This window comes from Triticum aestivum, chromosome 2A (genome assembly GCF_018294505.1).
Source record: "Triticum aestivum cultivar Chinese Spring chromosome 2A, IWGSC CS RefSeq v2.1, whole genome shotgun sequence".
NCBI classification, from domain to species: domain Eukaryota; kingdom Viridiplantae; phylum Streptophyta; class Magnoliopsida; order Poales; family Poaceae; genus Triticum; species Triticum aestivum.
Window position 1 is genome coordinate 758,574,394 of NC_057797.1, and position 19,507 is coordinate 758,593,900.

A 19,507-nucleotide genomic window follows, 5' to 3' on the forward strand; every position below is an offset into this window, starting at 1 on the left:
ATTTGCTTGTTTCATAGTTCTCTACAAATCGCGACCTTAATTTCGCATTGCTTGTGGACGTAAAAATTGAAGTTCTACCTATATGCCAAATCAAATTACATAATATAATGCTTCCACCGTTCCTAAATATAAGATTATTTTAAAATTCTAATACGATCTGCATGTAAAGCAAAATGAGCGAATTTACACTCTAAAATGCGTCTATATATATATTTGTATGTAACCCGTATTTGAAATATCTAAAAGATATTTAGAAACGAAGGGAGTACATGCCACACGAGATGTGGTCAGATATCTCATATCTCGAGTTTCCATGCAAAAAAAGCTATCTCAAGTTTTTTCCTTTAAGAAAATAGCATTTGAATGAAAGAAGTAATGATATGCACATCCACATTGAAAACATACTCCTGTTAAGCAACGGCGGGCATTGATCTTGATCCAACGGCCCCGGACGGCCATCACGACGCGTCACCAACATGCCAGAGTCCTCATCCGATGAGATCAATCTCATTAAGGCCTTGTTCGGTTCCATGAAAAATAAAAGGGATTGACAGGGATTAAATCCTATCTAGTTCAAAATTTTCCCAAATCCCCTCCATTCCACTCCAATCCACTTGAGGAGTGGCTTAACCGAACAAGACCTAATCCATCGTGCTTAATCAGGAGTATTACAGTTGGAATTAGAATATGGAATATTTCCTCAGTAAAAAGAAGAAGATTAGGGGGCTGTTTGGTTCTAAGACTAGCATTGCCATTCTTTACCATACATTTTTGCCAAGCTTGCCTAAGGTTAGTTCATCAAAATGAGAGCCATAAATTAGCAAGCCTAAGGAAATCTTGCCACGCTTTTTATGTGTATGCCATGTGGGACCCAAGTGTGGATTGCCTAAGGTGTGGCTTGAATCAAACACTCACCTAAATTGATCAAACTTGCCTAACCTTAATTGTAGCAATCTTTGGCTAAGTTAGTCATAAACCAAACAGCCCCTAGGACTTGAACACGAATTAAACAGACAAACAATCTCTGCACGCACCAGATTCCAACCCCAATCCCAACCCAAACCGACCCGACCCGACCCCTCCCCCCATCTATAAATCCGACCGCACCCGACCCCTCCCCCCACAAACCCACCCACCGAAAACAAACTCCCAGAAAAAAAACTCGGAAAAGCTCCAGGCCCGACCCGGAGAGCGACGCCCGTATCCCCCACCGCCACCATGGCACGCGCCGCCGCGGCCATCCTGCCGCTGCTGCTGCTCCTTGCCGTGGCGGGCGGCGCCCTGGCCGCGTCCGCGGACATGTCCATCATCGCCTACAACGCGGAGCACGGGGCGCGCGGGCTGGAGCGCACGGAGGCGGAGGCCCGGGCCGTCTACGACCTCTGGCTGGCCGAGAACGGCGGGGGCTCCTCCCCCAACGCCAACTCCATCCCGGAGCGCGAGCGCCGGTTCCGCGCCTTCTGGGACAACCTGAACTTCGTCGACGCCCACAACGCGCGCGCCGCGGCCGGGGAGGAAGGGTACCGCCTCGGCATGAACCGCTTCGCCGATCTCACCAACGACGAGTTCCGCGCCGCCTACCTCGGGGTCAAGGCCCAGAGGGCGAGGCCCGGCCGCATGGTGGGGGAGAGGTACCGCCACGATGGGGCCGAGGAGCTGCCCGAGGCCGTCGACTGGAGGGAGAAGGGCGCCGTCGCCCCCGTCAAGAACCAGGGCCAATGCGGTGAGAAAAATCCGTCCTCTCCTCCACTTATCATGGCGATTTTGATGCGATCCCCTGTTCTGCTGACGGCGATCTCAGATCTAGGTTCTTCGTCACCTTTACCTAGTTCTTCTCGATCCCAAAATCGATCTACGATGCAAGCGGTGCAGCCTTTGTCCCAAGGGAAAAAAATTCCTCTTTTGGGGCTTAATTAGTTGCAAATTTGTTGACGTGCTGGTAGGTTATGGTTGCAAAAAAGTTCATGCTTTTCTTAGGACTGAAGCAATGGCCATGAGTCGCCCCGCTTTGACTTGCACAAGAGTTCATGGCATGCGATTCGTCGGGTTGCCTTGCGCAGTGTGGTTTGGAAGCAGTACAGAAATATTATCCCGATCTGTGGCTGCCCTTTTTGGGTTAGGTTTTGTTTGTTCCTCGCACTTCAGATTGTCGTATTGGTGCATCTGTCAGTCAAGCGCTGCTGACCAGTTGATAACCGGAACTTAAACCATCAACCAACTACCTAAGTTATTAACCATGCCTGACAACGTTTACTGCTATTTTTTTGTTATAAGCTTTTCAGTACCACTAGCATGTAACGAGCTATACAGATTGTTGTTCTGTATGGTGATTAGGCTGTCTTATTCTGTCACCTTCCTTTAATACTGGGCCATGGGGGCATAGCAGAAGAAGCAAACAAACGTTATGTAGTGTCCTTATTAGTAAGAAGGGAGCAACAATTAAAGGCAGTCTGATATGTTGGACTTGCCATGTGCTGTGTAGTTTAGCTCCATTATTGTTCTGATATGTGGCCACCTTTTTTTTGGGTAGTTTTTGTTTGGACTTTGCTATTGGAACTGTTGTATTCCGTGTATCTGTCAGTCAATTGCTGCTGACCAGTTGATCATCATAACTTGAACCATCAATCAACCAACTATGCAAGGGAATTAACCAGATCTGGCAATGTTTAAACACAACTATTTTTAAGCATTTTCAGTACAACATACTGTACAAATTGTTCTGCATGGTGATTATGCTGTTAGTAGTATGTGGTAGGTTTGCTGCTCTGCATATTCTGTCAGCTGCAATTGATATTGGGCCATGGGGAAAAACAGAAGAAGCAAACGAAAGCTTTGGCAGGAAATTGATGTACTAGTTAAAACTGTTGATGACATAAGTTGTTCTATTACTGTTGACTGAAGCTTCGTTTGTAGTAATTATTTTGCTCTTGGCTGATGCATCGTTTGTAATGGTGGTGTGTGCAGGGAGTTGCTGGGCTTTTTCTGCAGTCAGCACAGTAGAGAGCATCAACCAAATTGTCACCGGTGAGATGGTGACATTATCGGAGCAGGAGCTTGTGGAGTGTGACACCAACGGGCAGAGCAGTGGCTGCAATGGGGGTCTTATGGATGACGCCTTTGAGTTCATCATCAAGAACGGTGGCATTGATACCGAAGATGACTACCCTTACAAAGCCATTGATGGCAGATGTGATGTTCTCAGGGTGGGTACTTGCTTGCTTACTTCAAATAATCCAGATGATGCTCGGTTCTGATGTTCTGACTGGTACATTTTGTCATATCTTTGCAGAAAAATGCGAAGGTGGTGAGCATTGATGGCTTTGAAGATGTCCCTGAAAATGATGAGAAATCGCTGCAGAAGGCGGTTGCTCACCAGCCCGTGAGTGTCGCCATTGAAGCTGGAGGCCGGGAGTTCCAGCTCTACCACTCGGTAAGTGAACTTGTTGCAGCAGGCAGCTAACTTTTTATCCAGCATTCAGGCCAGTCTGGTGATAACAGGCCTTTGATTGATCTACATTACAGGGTGTCTTCAGTGGAAGGTGTGGCACGCAACTTGACCATGGTGTGGTTGCTGTTGGCTATGGCACTGAGAACGGCAAGGACTACTGGATCGTCCGCAACTCATGGGGTCCAAACTGGGGAGAATCTGGGTACCTCCGCATGGAGCGCAACATCAACGTGACCAGTGGGAAGTGCGGGATAGCCATGATGTCATCGTACCCCACCAAGAAGGGCGCTAACCCGCCCAAGCCAGCCCCAACACCTCCCTCACCGCCGACGCCACCTCCCCCAGTCGCCCCTGACCACGTCTGCGACGAGAACTTCTCATGCCCTGCAGGCAGCACCTGCTGCTGCTCGTTCGGCTTCAGGAACCTTTGCCTGGTGTGGGGCTGCTGCCCGGCCGAAGGCGCAACCTGCTGCAAGGATCACTCCAGCTGCTGCCCGCCGGACTACCCCGTCTGCAACATCAGGGCTGGGACTTGCTCAGCGGTAATTACTTCTGCTTTCTTGGTTTATTATTCTTTCTGCAGCATTGCGATAATAGTATCTACATCTGTTTTTTCCGTTTATGCCTTTGATTGAAGTGTTCAGCTGATGCAAGTTAGGCAGTTCTAAATATTCATGCCGTATGCATGACCAAACTGACCTTGTCATGCTTTTTTCTTGAAAAATACATACTACTAGTGTATACTTAGGTTTTACTTGTTCATCTTAGATTGTAGTAGAATGCCATAGCGGATCGACTGACTTGTTTTTGTTTGGATTAAGCAGACCAAGAACAGCCCGCTGAGCGTGAAGGCCTTGAAGCGCACCCTGGCCATGCGGAACACGGCATGAACTCGTCGGGAGACGGCGGTGTCTAAGGTGGAGTAGAAGGATGCGGCTGCTGGAGCTTTTCTCCCTCCGTGCACCCAACAAGCCTTTGTGCAAAATTTGAACCAGACATTGCTTTTGTAGAATTATCGTTGCTTAGTATTACGATTCTCTAGCAGTTCTGCTCGCTTTATATATCCCCTACTTCTACATGTACTCATTGTACATAGCTCGCCCCCATTTGTACTCGTATACTATCTTAAAGAATATTCGTCAAAGCTAATTGGTGATCATCGTGTACATGCTGTTTGATGCTTATATGTGGATGCAACAGTTTAGTTTTTCAAAACCGATAGTGTCTACATATCCTTGCGTATTTGATGACATTGTCGATTTTAACAATAAAATCACTCTTCTTCCTCTTCAACCAGAAGCTCTCTCTGCTTCTCTGCCATATGCAACTCTCCATCGTCTTCAATTTATATGCCCACAATAAAAAAAATCTTTATTCAGTGAAAAAAGTGTTCCCACATGTGTGTAGAATTCGCTAAAATCTTTATTCAGTGAAAAAAGTTATCTACATGTGCAGAATTCGCTATTTCATGGGTTTCTCAGTTTCAGATGCCTTTTCATGTTTTGCGTGTCAGCTCTGTTAATTAATTGTTTGTTATACTTATCATAGTATCATTTGCATTGCATCATGTCACTAACTCTTTGCAACTCAAATAAATAAATTGCATGGATCTTTGATCCATTTAAAACGAGGGAATTCACATGATGATTTCTCTTTATAATATATCCTCCCAATATTATTAGGGAGCTATATTAAAATAGTGCATTAATTTTGGAATCACCATAATCCACTTGCAATTTGATTCTCATGCCTTTTTGCTTTAAGTTTGTTCTCCAAACTTTCTTTCTTCATTTATCGAGGCTCCTCCTAAATTCTCAACATTTTTTGGACCTACCGAATACCCACTTCCTTCTCACACTCATTTGAATTAAATTCAAATGAATTTGAATTCAACTTCACACGCGTGCTCATTTCTATTTTTTTGGATCATGCTCATTTTTATGAGTCCGAGAAAAGTACCCTCCTGCTCAAGCTCCATCCCTAACCTCTCTTTCTTTTCTGTCTTATCTCGGTTTTTTTAATATAGCAGAAAGAGAAGGGAAGGGGAGGAGAAGAGACCCCCAGCGGAACCCAGCAGCCAGGCCTCTGGCCATTTCCACTCCACTGGGACGGCCTCTAAGGCCCATCCGCAGGTCCAGCCTTTCTAAATAAAAAAAAAGACTGTCTAAAATATTCATGAACACAAAACATTCATTTTTTTCATATATTTATAAAATACTCATGTTTTTCTAAAAATCATGGTTTTTGAAAATCTGCATAAATTTTAAAATATCCAAGATGTTAAAATTTATGTTCAATTTTTCTATAAAAGGGTCATAGAAAAACTTAATGATTTTTTAGAAGATAATAATAAAATGAATAAATATAAAAAACAAAAAAGCAGACACGGTATAAACATGGCAGGAAAACTCGTGCTCTATAGAAAACCACAAAGAGTCTGAAGAAAAGCACTCCCAGAGGTGCCGGGTGTGCGATTTGTACTCCCTCCATCCCAAATTACTCGTCGTTGAAATGGATGTATCTAGAATTAAAATACATCCAAATACATCCATACGTGCGACAAATAATTCGGAATGGAGGGAGTACCATTTTTCTGCAAGCGAAGAATAGCATGGTCCAAACACAGAATACGAAGACGGGTTCGGGAAAATTTATTATATAGATTTCAAAGAATCCCTTATATGCTCTTCATCAGGACAAAAGAGAAATCAGCATTTCCATCGCCAAAAAGGAAGGAGAGTGTAGCCCTACTCGGCCCGAGCTCCAAGCGGGCCGCACGACAGGCCGAGTCTATCTAGCCTGAATAAGTATAGAACCCAACCGCGTGAGCAGTTTTCTCAATCTCTTTTTTTCCCCTCCGCCTCCTCCCCAACCAAGAGACGAACTCGCCGAACCCTAATCCCCCCCTCCGCCGACGAAATCGCCGAACCCTAACCCCCCTCCCCAAATCGATCAAGCCGGCCGGCGGCCCTCCCTCCCTCCTCATGGCGCCCAAGCATCTTCCTCCGGAGTCCCTCCCACGGCGCATCCCCATCGGCGGCTTCCACCCGATCACGATCCATGTCCGCGTCAACAGGGACGGCACGTACCTCCCAGGCACCTCCCCGTCACGGGCGGGCCGTTCCGGGACTTCGCGGATCTCGAAGACGCCGTCCGCGCGCGCTACGCCTCCATCTACCTCAACTGGCATCGCCGGAGGAAGCCCAACGACCCGCCGCCGCCTTCAACGTACATACGACCATCTTCTAGTTGAAATCGATTTGTTTTACTTGCTAATAATCGATCGATGTGCGTTTGGATTGCCTTTTCCAGCGATAGGATTTTCCAATTTGAGTTCGTGGTGGCGGACGGGAAGCAGGCTTCACCGCCCGCGCTGCAAAGGCCGCAAGAACCTGCTGCAGATGTGTCGTCGCTCAAGCAGTCGCCGAGCGCTACAACACTGGAGGAGAAATCGCCCGCCGTTTCCTCCGGGCAGCCGGATCAGGACACTGTTATGGCCTCGGCACCATCACCTCCTGGGTCAGGCATTTGGGAACGGCTGCGACGTGACTGAGGAATGTTGTATTACATCAGGGTCGATCACGGGGGCTCTTTCCACACGTATCCTTATGCGGGCGGGCCGTTTCAGAGCCTAGATGAAGCTGACAAAGCCATGGATCGCTATTTTCTTGAACATAGGGACCCAAAACTGTAAAGTTCCTCAACCACTTGTTTCTCCTGGTTTTGTTCTGTTTGCACACCTGCAATTGAATATGTTCAGACTTAACTAGCCACATGCAAACAATGCACCACTTTGTTTATTCTTTTATCTGAACTCTAATATGCACAGTTGATTAGCAGCCCTTTGCCCCACGCACCTCTGTTTATATCGATGCTGTTGGCTAGAAAGTTAAGTTCCATTATCTGGTGAAAGCAGTTTGCTATATGAAATCAAAGAAGGCCCAGGAGCTTATATATAGGCATGTGCAGTTTTGTTCTGCATTTGTTGATCACTAGTATGAATTATTTTACCAGCATTCTATGCAAACTAGTGCATCATAGCCCTATTGATAGCATTTATATGGTCCTTGTATAACTTTCTATTCTCCACTGTTGGGAATTGGCACTGACCATAATTTGGATATAAATTAGGTTAATGCACCAAGGTGGGGTTTCTTCACTGGAAATGGCCATAGAAGCAGCTCTTTACTGGCCTGATGGCGCAAGGAAGCGTTCAAAGTCAGATCACGCTGAGAGAGCCCGTAATGGAAGGCGCCGATTACTTCAAGCTTTGGTGGACAAGCATAACGAGGATCACAGTCTTTTGGGGGTTTGTTCTCTTCTCTCTCTCTCTCCAACCTGCCTTCACTCTCTGCCCCACTATCACGACTGCCCTATGTCTTGTACTGATTTATCCATGTAAGAATTGTTGATCTGACCCATGCTTTAGGATTTTGCGTATGAACTCAAAGATGTTGTGGAGTGCAAAGTATTCAGTGAGAAGCGTGGGTGGTACTATCATCTCAATTTCACTTTGACTAAAGGAGCTGATCGTGGCATCGAAGATCTATTCTTTGTCGAAGTCAAATATGTGCGACCAGTAAAACAAGAACTGTCAGTCAGCTGCTTCTGCATGATTAAACCTACCGATAACGGTAATGCTATACCCTCCCCTTATATCAAGTATTGCCTTTGGTGGGTGGCACTAAGTTGAGCTTATCCCAGCATGGCTGAATACACAGAAATCTTATACCTTCAGTTAGTCAGCTGTTATTATACTAGATGACCCGTTGCGCCAATGGCGCAAAGGCCAAGAGCAATGCAAGTATTGAAAGAGTAAACATAAATATATTTAGAGATAGATTGGAAGACATGGATTATTCATGATACATAGTGTTCTAAGAAGCTTATGATAGATTATTTACAATGCTATTAGGAAGGAAGGTAGATAGGCAGACATACATCTTGTGTTCACTGATTTAGTCTTGGAAGAGTAAAGTAAATGAATGTATGTTCATAGCAAAGGTACTGAAAGGAAGAACCACAGTGGGCAAAAGCAAAAATGCAACATAGATAAATAACATTGTCTCAACACATCAACATGGATTTCATACTTATACATGACCATAGCGCAGTTCAAAAATGAAAAAGAATTGTAAGGCGAAGCTATAAACAGGGAGCTTCGCATGTTATACGGCCAACATAGGAGACTAAACACAACAGCCACAGAACCAAGTCGTAATGGTGAAGCTATACATATACAGCTTCACATGGCAATCAGACAGCTCAGCAGGCTGAATATGATGCTCATGGGGATCGGACATAGTGACCGTAGTCGTCGTCCATGTCTTGATGACAATCATCAGCTGAATCTTCATGAGAATGCTCACTGTAGAATGGATCAGGCACTTCATCATTTGAGTACATGCCTTTTTCCTCTAGGAACTAAGATGTTGTGGCTGTAGTGTTTTGAAGTGCGACCACTGCATCATGAATCTCCATGATAACCTGCTTCAGATTAGAAACAGACATTGAGGCAGCAGGGTCCGAGGCTAATGCCAGCAAGGCCATGGATTTTGTTTGATACAGCACGCACTTCTTCCACATGTTGCATGCTTCTTTAGTTATCTTGTAGCTTATTTACATTGTTTTTAACAAGCAAGGCACATAGGTAGAGATGCATCATATAGACACCTTTGAATTTGCTATATATAATTGGTAGTGTCATGACAAATATGTAGCAGTACCAATACAACTGAGGGGATACATCAATATTAGGAAGTCCTTGATTACATTTAATATACGCGACGACAAAAGGATGCGTATCACATAGATTACCATAGTCTAAAGCATGGCAGTTAGGTTAGATGCAGCAAGAACAAAATGGTTGAGAAATCACTAAAACTAAATCTAGACTACGCTGCAGAGGAAACAATGGTATTTGCTTTAGTGGTCACATAGGCATGGCAGTTAGGTTAGATGCAGCAAAGGTAATTAGAAACGGCCTTTCATTCTTTCTAGGCGTTGTTCTACTTACCATAAAGAAAAAGGTTGGAAATATAGATTGATTACATATGCAAGCAGTGAGCTGGCGCTGACGGGTATCCTCCTTAGCCACAGCTGCAATGACCACAGTGAGGGCTTCATGAGGCCAAATGTTCTCCTTAAAACCCGGTACCAAAGATCCAAGGAAGATTGCTTTGCACCCTTGTCAGCACCATCTGAGGTGGTGGATCTGTAAGAGAATCAACAATATGACAGGAAATGCTATCGACTGCAAGATCAACATATATATGTCTTAATTTGCTCACGATCTAATAGAGTAATCAAATAAAATCTCAGGTAACCACCTCGTACACAAAACGAAGGTCATTTAAATCCTGAAAATAATAGTACAGAAGTAGAAGTTATATTCTAATGCAATACATGTACTTTATGTATCCTGGAAATATAAACAGAAAAAATAACATGACTGAGCAATATACACCGTGCACATTCAGATATTCATGCTTAAAGGAAGTGCAATGCATACTGTGGAATCACACAGCCTAAATCCATCTTCGTCTAGAAGACTGCATCACAACCATACATCAAGAAATTAATGGAGAAGGGGTTTGCCCGGACGACGAAAAATTGTGTGACAGGCGGCATGGAGTTTTATATTTCCAAGCCAAACTATATTACAAACAAAAACATTAGAGACAATGGCCATGAAGAACTAAGCGTCTATATGGAGTGGGGTGAGAGACGGACCCTTCAACATTTCATTGCCCACAGTTATCCCTGAATGACATGCATTCATTCTTCATCCTGGAAGCACCGATGCTGCACCAAGTTGTCAAACGTCAATGATAAATCCAAATACATATTTATAAATAAGACTGTTTAGATATGTTGCAACAACAACAACAACAAAGCCTTTAGTCCCAAACAAGTTGGGGTAGGCTAGAGGTGAAACCCATAAGATCTCGCAACCAACTCATGGCTCTGGCACATGGATAGCAAGCTTCCACGCACCCCTGTCCATAGCTAGCTCTTTGTCGATACTCCAATCCTTCAGGTCTCTCTTAACGGACTCCTCCCATGTCAAAATCGGTCGACCCCGCCCTCTCTTGACATTCTCCGCACGCTTTAGCCGTCCGCTATGCACTGGAGCTTCTGGAGGCCTGCGCTGAATATGCCCAAACCATCTCAAACGATGTTGGACAAGCTTCTCCTCAATTGGTGCTACCCCAACTCTATCTCGTATATCATCATTCCGGACTCGATCCTTCCTCGTGTGGCCACACATCCATCTCAACATACGCATCTCCGCCACACCTAACTGTTGAACATGTCGCCTTTTAGTCGGCCAACACTCCGCGCCATACAACATTGCGGGTCGAACCGCCGTCCTGTAGAACTTGCCTTTTAGCTTTTGTGGCACTCTCTTGTCACAGAGAATGCCAGAAGCTTGGCGCCACTTCATCCATCCGGCTTTGATTCAATGGTTCACATCTTCATCAATACCCCCACCCTCCTGCAACATTGACCCCAAATACCGAAATGTGTCCTTCCGAGGTACCACCTGGCCATCAAGGCTAACCTCCTCCTCCTCACAGCTAGTAGTACTGAAACCGCACATCATGTACTCGGTTTTAGTTCTACTAAGCCTAAACCCTTTCGATTCCAAGGTTTGTCTCCATAACTCTAACTTCCTATTTACCCCCGTCCGACTATCGTCAACTAGCACCACATCATCCGCAAAGAGCATACACCATGGGATATCTCCTTGTATACCCCTTGTGACCTCATCCATCACCAATGCAAAAAGATAAGGGCTCAAAGCTGACCCCTGATGCAGTCCTATCTTAATCGGGAAGTCATCGGTGTCGACATCACTTGTTCGAACACTTGTCACAACATTATTGTACATGTCCTTGATGAGGGTAATGTACTTTGCTGGGACTTTGTGTTTCTCCAAGGCCCACCACATGACATTCCGTGGTATCTTATCATAGGCCTTCTCCAAGTCAATGAACACCATATGCAAGTCCTTCTTATGCTCCCTATATCTCTCCATAAGTTGTCGTACCAAGAAAATGGCTTCCATGGTCGACCTCCCAGGCATGAAACCAAACTGATTTTTGGTCACGCTTGTCATTCTTCTTAAGCGGTGCTCAATGACTCTCCCATAGCTTCATTGTATGGCTCATCAACTTAATTCCACGGCAATTAGTACAACTCTGAACATCCCCCTTGTTCTTGAAGATTGGTACTAATATACTCCGTCTCCATTCTTCTGGCATCTTGTTTGCCCGAAAAATGAGGTTGAAAAGCTTGGTTAGCCATACTATCGCTATGTCCCCGAGACCTTTCCACACCTCAATGGGGATACAATCAGGGCCCATCGCCTTGCCTCCTTTCATCCTTTTTAAAGCCTCCTTCACCTCAGACTCCTGGATGCGCCGCACAAAACGCATGCTGGTCTCATCAAAGGAGTCATTCAGTTCAATGGTAGAACTCTCATTCTCCCCATTGAACAGCTTGTTGAAGTACTCCCGCCATCTATGCTTAATCTCTTCGTCCTTCACCAAGAGTTGGCCTGCTCCGTCCTTGATGCATTTGACTTGGCCAATATCCCTCGTCTTCCTCTCCCGGATCTTAGCCATCTTATAGATGTCCCTTTCACCTTCCTTCGTGCCTAACCGTTGGTAGAGGTCCTCATATGCCCGACCCCTTGCTTCACCAACAGCTCGCTTTGCGGCCTTCTTCGCCATCTTGTACTTCTCTATGTTGTCTGCACTCCTATCCAGGTATAGGCGTCTGAAGCAATCTTTCTTCTCTTTAAGCGCCTTCTGGACATCATCATTCCACCACCAGGTATCCTTATCTTCGCTTCTCCTTCCCCTGGACACTCCAAACTCCTCCGAGGCCACCTTACGAATGCAAGTCGCCATCTTCATCCACACATTGTCCGCATCCCCTCCTTCCTCCCAAGGGCCCTCCTTAAATACCCTCTCCTTGAACACCTGAGCTACCTCCCCCTTGAGCTTCCACCACTTCGTTCTAGCGACCTTGGCACGCTTATCCCGCTGGACACGAATCCGAAAGCGGAAGTCAACAACCACCAGCTTATGCTGGGGTACAACACTCTCCCCAGGTATCACCTTACAGTCTAGGCACGCACGCCTATCTTCTCTTCTCGAGAGGATGAAATCAATCTGGCTAGAGTGTTGGCCACTACTAAAAGTCACCAGATGTGATTCTCTCTTTCTAAAGAGGGTGTTAGCTACAATCATGTTGTAGGCTAGAGCAAAGCTTACGACATCTTCTCCTTCTTGATTCCTGATGCCATAGCCAAAGCCCCCATGCGCCCCTTCAAAACCTGTGTTAGATGTACCCACGTGGCCATTGAGGTCTCCTCCTATGAAGAGCTTCTCACCAATCGGTACACTCCTAACCATGTCTTCCAAGCCTTCCCAGAACTCCCTCTTGGTGTTCTCATTGTGGCCTACTTGCGGGGCATATGCGCTGATAACATTGAGAACCAAGTCCTCAGCTACCAGCTTGACCAGGATAATCCGGTCCCCACGTCTCCTGACGTCTACCACTCCATACTTGAGGCTCTTGTTGATCAAGATGCCTACGCCATTTCTGTTTGCAGCCGTCCCCGTGTACCACAGCTTGAAGCCGGTATCCTCCACCTCCTTCGCCTTCTGTCCTCTCCATTTGGTTTCTTGGACGCAAAGGATATCAACACCTCTCCTCACTGCTGCATCAACTAGCTCCCGAAGCTTCCCTGTCAGAGACCCTACGTTCCAGCTACCTAAGCGAATCCTCCTAGGCTGGGTTTCATCTCCATAAGAGTGGCTGAGTTTTTACGTTGGCTCGCCAAGCCTATCACAACCCTCCTCCTTTACCCGGGCTTGGGACCGGCTATGTTGAGACAACATAGGCGGAGTTACTGTTTAGATATGTTGATCCTGCAAAATAATTAAATAGGTGGTCATTATTAGGAATGCTTCCTGGGGCCTGCTAATGAATGGAAAGCTATAGTACATAGGAGTCTTAACGCTACAAAAGATTCTTTCTCTGGGAACAACAGATGACCACGAATGTATGCTTTTTTCCTTCAGCCTGCTTATGTTCTGGTGTTCATGACAAGCAAGTGACCTGCATTTTCACCCCTAGTGTGTGTACCATTTTGTATCAGCTATATTAAAAATGAACTGTGTGGTTAGGCTCATGATTGCCAAGAACAATTACTACCTTGCTAGTGTGGCTATCAACCTATGACAGACCAAACAATACTCGTGTTGTTTCTGTTTATGCAGGAACTTTAGGTATTGCATTTGCGACAGTCAGGTATTAATAACCACATAAGAATGACAAACAAATATAATATCTTGGCTGCATCATACATTTTAAAGGTTAGCTACCTAGCAGTGTTCTAGTGGGGAGTTCTTATTTTGATCCATTATCAGGTGATTCAAGAGATTCCTAAAGAACCAATACCATACAGTTTGAGACCAACAAGGCAGTACAAACGAACAAACAGAAGGTGCCTCTTGTGGCAGTGTCTTCGTATGCCGTCGATTGGTGGCACTGGAGTTCAAACAATTCCATCTCTCTGCATAATCGCAATACGTCCTTTCAGCTGAACTGAGCATGTTTCAGAAGCCCAGGATGCTGCCACCAAGAGCATCCTTTTGCAGTTCACATCATCGACAAAATATCAATATCCCTTTCTCTTTCAATTGTATCGTCAGGTAACCTGTCTTTTCATTTATTTATCTTATTTCCCCAAATTAAGATTGTCTGACTGCCTTGCTATCGCCTACTAAAACATAAAAGTTATATCAACTCACATACAAAAAAGGTTAAATATCTATTTCATGAATACATTAATATTTCCCTGAAGCAAAAAATCTAAATAACCAGTTCTAAGTTTAGCTGAAACTTCGACCGAGTTACTAAGTCACGCATTGTTCTGTTCATAGCTTTTAAACCGCTTAACCGATCTCAGCAAATAAACTATTCTAAGATACCTACAGAGAATTCCCTACAACTTTATTTAAGGTGATTGGGACTAAAACTGTCTCTAACTTGCTTGAACATAGGTAAATAGATCTTCTCACAGACTCGCTATTACTAAACAGTAGCACCTTTTCTGGCTTAACTCCTAAACTACCAATCAAATTTCAGTGAAACCAGCACCATTGGAAACATAAGAACAAGAGCTACAACTGTTGTTTTAGGAGTACATTGAAATTCCGCACATATTATGCCCAGAATTTGAAAGAAACTTAGTGCTAAAATATACTACCAAGCAGCTACGAATCTGAATATAATTCAGCCTTATCTCAGCACCTGCTTGTGTTTGCTATAGGAGAAAAGAAACAAAATACGGACATCATCTGAGGAGAAAAGAAACAAAATACGGACATCATCTGCAGCTTGCTGTGAGCAGATGCCAACTCCAACAGGGCTGAACCCGGGCTTCGTCCTCCTCCTTGCTGGTCTGTGATGCAAGCTTACATAGGCAAGCATCTAAGTGTTACAAATATACTTGTGTATTTCTACAAGGAGGCAGACCTAAAGGTTTTTTAGACATGTACATATTTAAGGGAGGTTTATGGCTGATTCAGTTCAAGCAAGTCGCCTTTTTCCATACTTGTTTAGAAGTGTAAATACTTGTTTAAACGTTACTACAATCCTCAGGGGAAATCAGCTATGCAGACCAAAAAGATGACAAATTTAGAAGTTTTTAGTTATTACCAAAGCGACCAGCAAGATGAAATTGGATGTACTGACAAATTTAGAAGTGTGTAGTTATCCTTACTCGGATGTACTGACAAGAACAACTGAAAGGCATCGCTATTCCGTGAGAACCAATCAGTGCGCTTTGTATGATAAAAATGAAAGACTGCAACTTTCATGTAAAACAGCATGGAAGTTTCTTCAATATGCAAGTAGTTGGTTTGGCCTGGTACAGAAAAGTCTTTCGATTTGCGTCGTGCTCCTGAGAAAAGACAGAATATGATTAAGAATATAACAGAGTCCTATGTATTCATTTTTTTTGTGGACAAGTACTCTATTTATTCACTGACTCTAAAAATAGGACAGTATGCTTCTCGACATTTCCCTGTGTAAAGCAAAACTAACAAAATCCTCTTTTTACTTCTTTAATTGACTACAAATTCAAATGGTACATTTAAAATGTTGTTGAACCATTTTCTTTTGGCAGACGTATGCTGAAAAAGAAAGTATTTGAATGTAGATTTTTTGTGCACATTAATCACCACTTGGAGAATATGTTAAAAAGACCCAGATAAATTAGGGAAATTGGGACATGGTACGCTAAGTAACTGCCCAGTTCTTGCTGCTTGACCTCACTCACAGGTCATACAATAAGGGAAAGAAGTACATACAGTCAAACACTACTCCTTAACCACCATATTTCACTTTGCTTAAGATTTATAATTAAGTAGACATAAACTTACAGCAAAGCAACATATCAGTGAAGCTAATTAGAGAAGAAAAGATTAGTGAAGAACAGAAGGGAAGATTAGAGCCTCTTCTTGGTAGTGATCCATAGTCACTCATGGCATTATCATGTGATCATGTCTACGGAAACCCACATCCGAATAAAAAAAAAATCCTCCACCACCAGAGGAACCAAACCTATGATTGTATTAACAAAGAATAGGTACACATCAGATTGACATCAACCCTTATCTCAAAGCAAACACCACATAAAACGCGGTAAAACATGGAGACATCGTCCAATGGTCACTCATGCCATGATCACGTCTACAGAATTCCACATCCGAACAGAAGAAGAAAAGGCATCCACATTCAGAAAGCCCAAATCTATGAATGAACTCACACTGAATTATAGATCAGATCAACCTCGAACTTTGTCTCACAGCCAATACCACATAAAGCACATTAAAACGTGGATGCATCATCCAGGCAAGCCATCTGATGGAACATGGGAAGACCTCCGCATCCAACAGAGTAATCAGCTATGAAGAAAGGCGATTGAGCTGACCTGGGTCACGGATGCAGAGGGACCAAGAAGGTGCCGATAACCTGTTGATCCTGCAAGATGTGTGGGAATCCCACAAGAATCAAATGCATCAGGGATCTCCTCCCGCTGGATCCAGTGCCAGCAAAACCCTGAGATGATGAACACCATAGGGATAGTAGGCAAAGGGAAATACAGAACAGATTAGGCGGCCGGTGTTACAGGGTTTACAAGCGGATTGAAGAACAGGGAAATACCACGATGACGCTAGATCTCAGCAGCGCGTGACGTAGTAGTGTCGCCGACCGTCGGCGACGGCCTCCCTTGTTTCCATCAGGTCGTCGATAAGCCTGCGCAGATCACAGGACGACGACCCGCCTTCCGACACGGCCGCGCGAGCCTTCACTGCGAGCTCCTGCGCTCGGCACCTCGCCGTCTCCCCCGTTCCACCTGGTTCCAAGAACCTCGCCACCGCCCGCGCCACCGCCTCGGCCGGCACCATCTCCTTCCCCTCCTCCTTCGTGCTCCGCGCCCCACCCCACACCTTCTCGCCGATATTGAGAACGTCCGTGACCAGCCTCTCCTCGATGAACTGGTCGAACACCAGCGGGCAGCGGCCACGTCAGCATCGGCGTGCGGGCCACGGCCGCCTCCAGCAGCGAGCTCGACCCACAGTGCGTCAGGAACGCCCCCACGGCCGGATGAGCCAGGATCGCGGTCTGCGGGGCCCACGCTCTGACGAGCATCCCCTTTTTCCCGACACGCTCCTCCCATCCCGCCGGCAGGAATAAAGCAAGAGAGGAGGGGGGAGTGGAGGTAGGCGGCGACCGGTGGAGATGCGTCGATGACTTGGGGCTTGGATGGATGATGACGAGGATGCCGACGACGGACGATCTCAAGGCCAGCCAAGGGCTCTGCCGTTAGGACAAGGGCGCCCTCTCCCCCCCCCCCCCACCACTTTTCATCGGCGGCCAGATCCAGAATCACGGCACGCGGCGCGTGATGCCGGCGACCTGCGCCCGACCCGGCTGGATCGAGAACGTGGTGGCGCACCTCGAGGGCCGGGGAGAGAAGACGGCGGTGCGAGAGCAGGGGAGACGAGGCGGCGCAGAGAGAGAAGAAGGGCTCGAGGACGGAGAGGATTGGCAGTGCGCTGGTTTTCGGGAAGAGGATTGGCCCTGGCTTTTCCGGCTTTCGACCCCACGTCCCACGATCGCTGCATCCCACCCCTCTTTTCCAGCCTTACACTCGCACACACGCACACAGTAATTGAAACGTCGGGCCCGCGCTGCGTATTGGCCCACACGTCATCAACATTAACACATTAACACGAACCAACAGCCCAGAGCCGATGCCGTACGAGCGACAAGCGCTCCAGTCCATCCCTCCTTTTACCACAGAAGACTGTCTGTATTTCTCACACAAACGACACACGCACGGCACACTGAGCTGCTGGTCCCACGCATTTTCCTGGCCCAGGCGTCATCCACCAAAACCCAAATCCATGGCGTGAGGTAAGACCAATGGCAGGATCTTTGACACACAGCTGAAAAGTACTGATAACTTTACACGGACGCACATCGGATGAACCAGATTGAACGCCCGAAGCAATGCTCTGGTTAGACGGGTACTCTAGAAGGATTTATATGTTCAATACGTTCGTGCCCATTGGATCACTTTGCGCCTAACTCTTGTTTTCTTTCTTTTTTTTCTTGACGAAGGACACTGCTATGGCTGTACCAACAATGGAAGTGTCATATGAAGCACCCCAACAGTGCGGATGAATACACTGGTGGTCACTTGGATGTTGGTATGCCATTTGGATGCTATTCAGACTGGAGCTACTGGGATTATAACGATGTACTCCCTCCGTCCGGAAATACTTGTCATCCAAATGGATGAAAATGGATGTATCTAGAACTAAAATACATCTAGATACATCCATTTCAATGACAAGTATTTCCGGACGGAGGGAGTATGACATGACGGTTTATTTCCTCTTTTAACATTTTTGCTGCTTTGCTGTTGCTGACTACATGTGTGAAATCCCCTCTTTACAGCTGGAAGCCAAGAAGAAAGAGCTCAGAGCTGTGTTCACGGTAAATCGCATTTCTGTTGTTAAGGCAGCTACTATTTGTTCTAATAACACAATGCTAGTTACTTTTGTTGCTTGGTTGTGAACCATTGCTTGTGCATTTATTTGTATAGGGCGTTGATCCTGAGGTGAAGGAAGTCTCCACGGTGCCTCCGAATGCATTTTTGCAGGAGGGCAGCAGAGAGGAGCTTTGTATATGAGAGCCGAGAGCTGGACCCAGCACAAGAAGTTGGAGACCCAAGTAGCTTTGCTCTTTCCTGTTTGCAAGACACAAAGCAAATAAGAGTAGTCTCTGTTGCCACTGGGTAGAAAGCTACGCTGACAAATTGAGCAGGATTTCCTTCCTAGCGCCTATTGTTAGCTCCCCTGTTGGCCTTGTTACTTTATTATTATATATATATATATATATATATATATATAGACTTGCTAAAGTGAGCCAGAGCGTAGAATTATGATTATGCGCGCTGCCCATTGAGCCGTAACTAGATTAGGAAAAAAGTAACTGCATGTGCACCCCTCCGCAGATCCACCCCACCTCACGTGGTTCCACACTTTCTTTTGATCGTAAGTGGCAAGCCACATGTAGTAATTTGCATTTTATGTGTTACTACAGCCTGAAACTTTTCAACTTTACAGTGATTAGCCATGTGAAAAATCGCTCAATTACTTTAGCAAATACTCTCGCTTTACCATTGGAGAACTCTTATTACTACTAATTCTCAATACATTTACTAGGACAATTGTCCACACAGTAACGGTTATGATGGTTGATTACTATATTCCATAGTTTTTTACGAGCCATGGAAATGGAAGCGAACACTAATAAAACAAGATCGGGCAGCAGTAACATAATAAATTCTTTTACTATGTTTCCTATTGTTCATTACTATGTCATATGTGCGCGGGATCGTGAACGAGTGGGAGGCAATAGTAATGAAATTAATATCGTTACTAGGTTTCCCACTAAATTTAC

At 45.4% G+C, this 19,507-nt stretch overlaps 1 protein-coding gene and 1 pseudogene across 1 annotated transcript; both read left to right on the forward strand.

The window, feature by feature from the left end:
* Positions 1 to 1,296: 1,296 nt before the first annotated feature.
* Positions 1,297 to 4,597, forward strand: LOC100037638 (oryzain beta chain; the record flags this gene model as incomplete). Its single annotated transcript, XM_044603698.1, is given in 5 exon segments — positions 1,297 to 1,723; positions 2,965 to 3,203; positions 3,290 to 3,430; positions 3,523 to 3,990; positions 4,273 to 4,597. Coding segments are annotated over 5 exon segments (1,341 nt in total), but the record flags the coding sequence as incomplete, so codon positions are not given.
* A 1,835-nt stretch (positions 4,598 to 6,432) lies between these two features.
* Positions 6,433 to 19,169, forward strand: LOC123038224 (uncharacterized; annotated as a pseudogene).
* Positions 19,170 to 19,507: the final 338 nt, after the last annotated feature.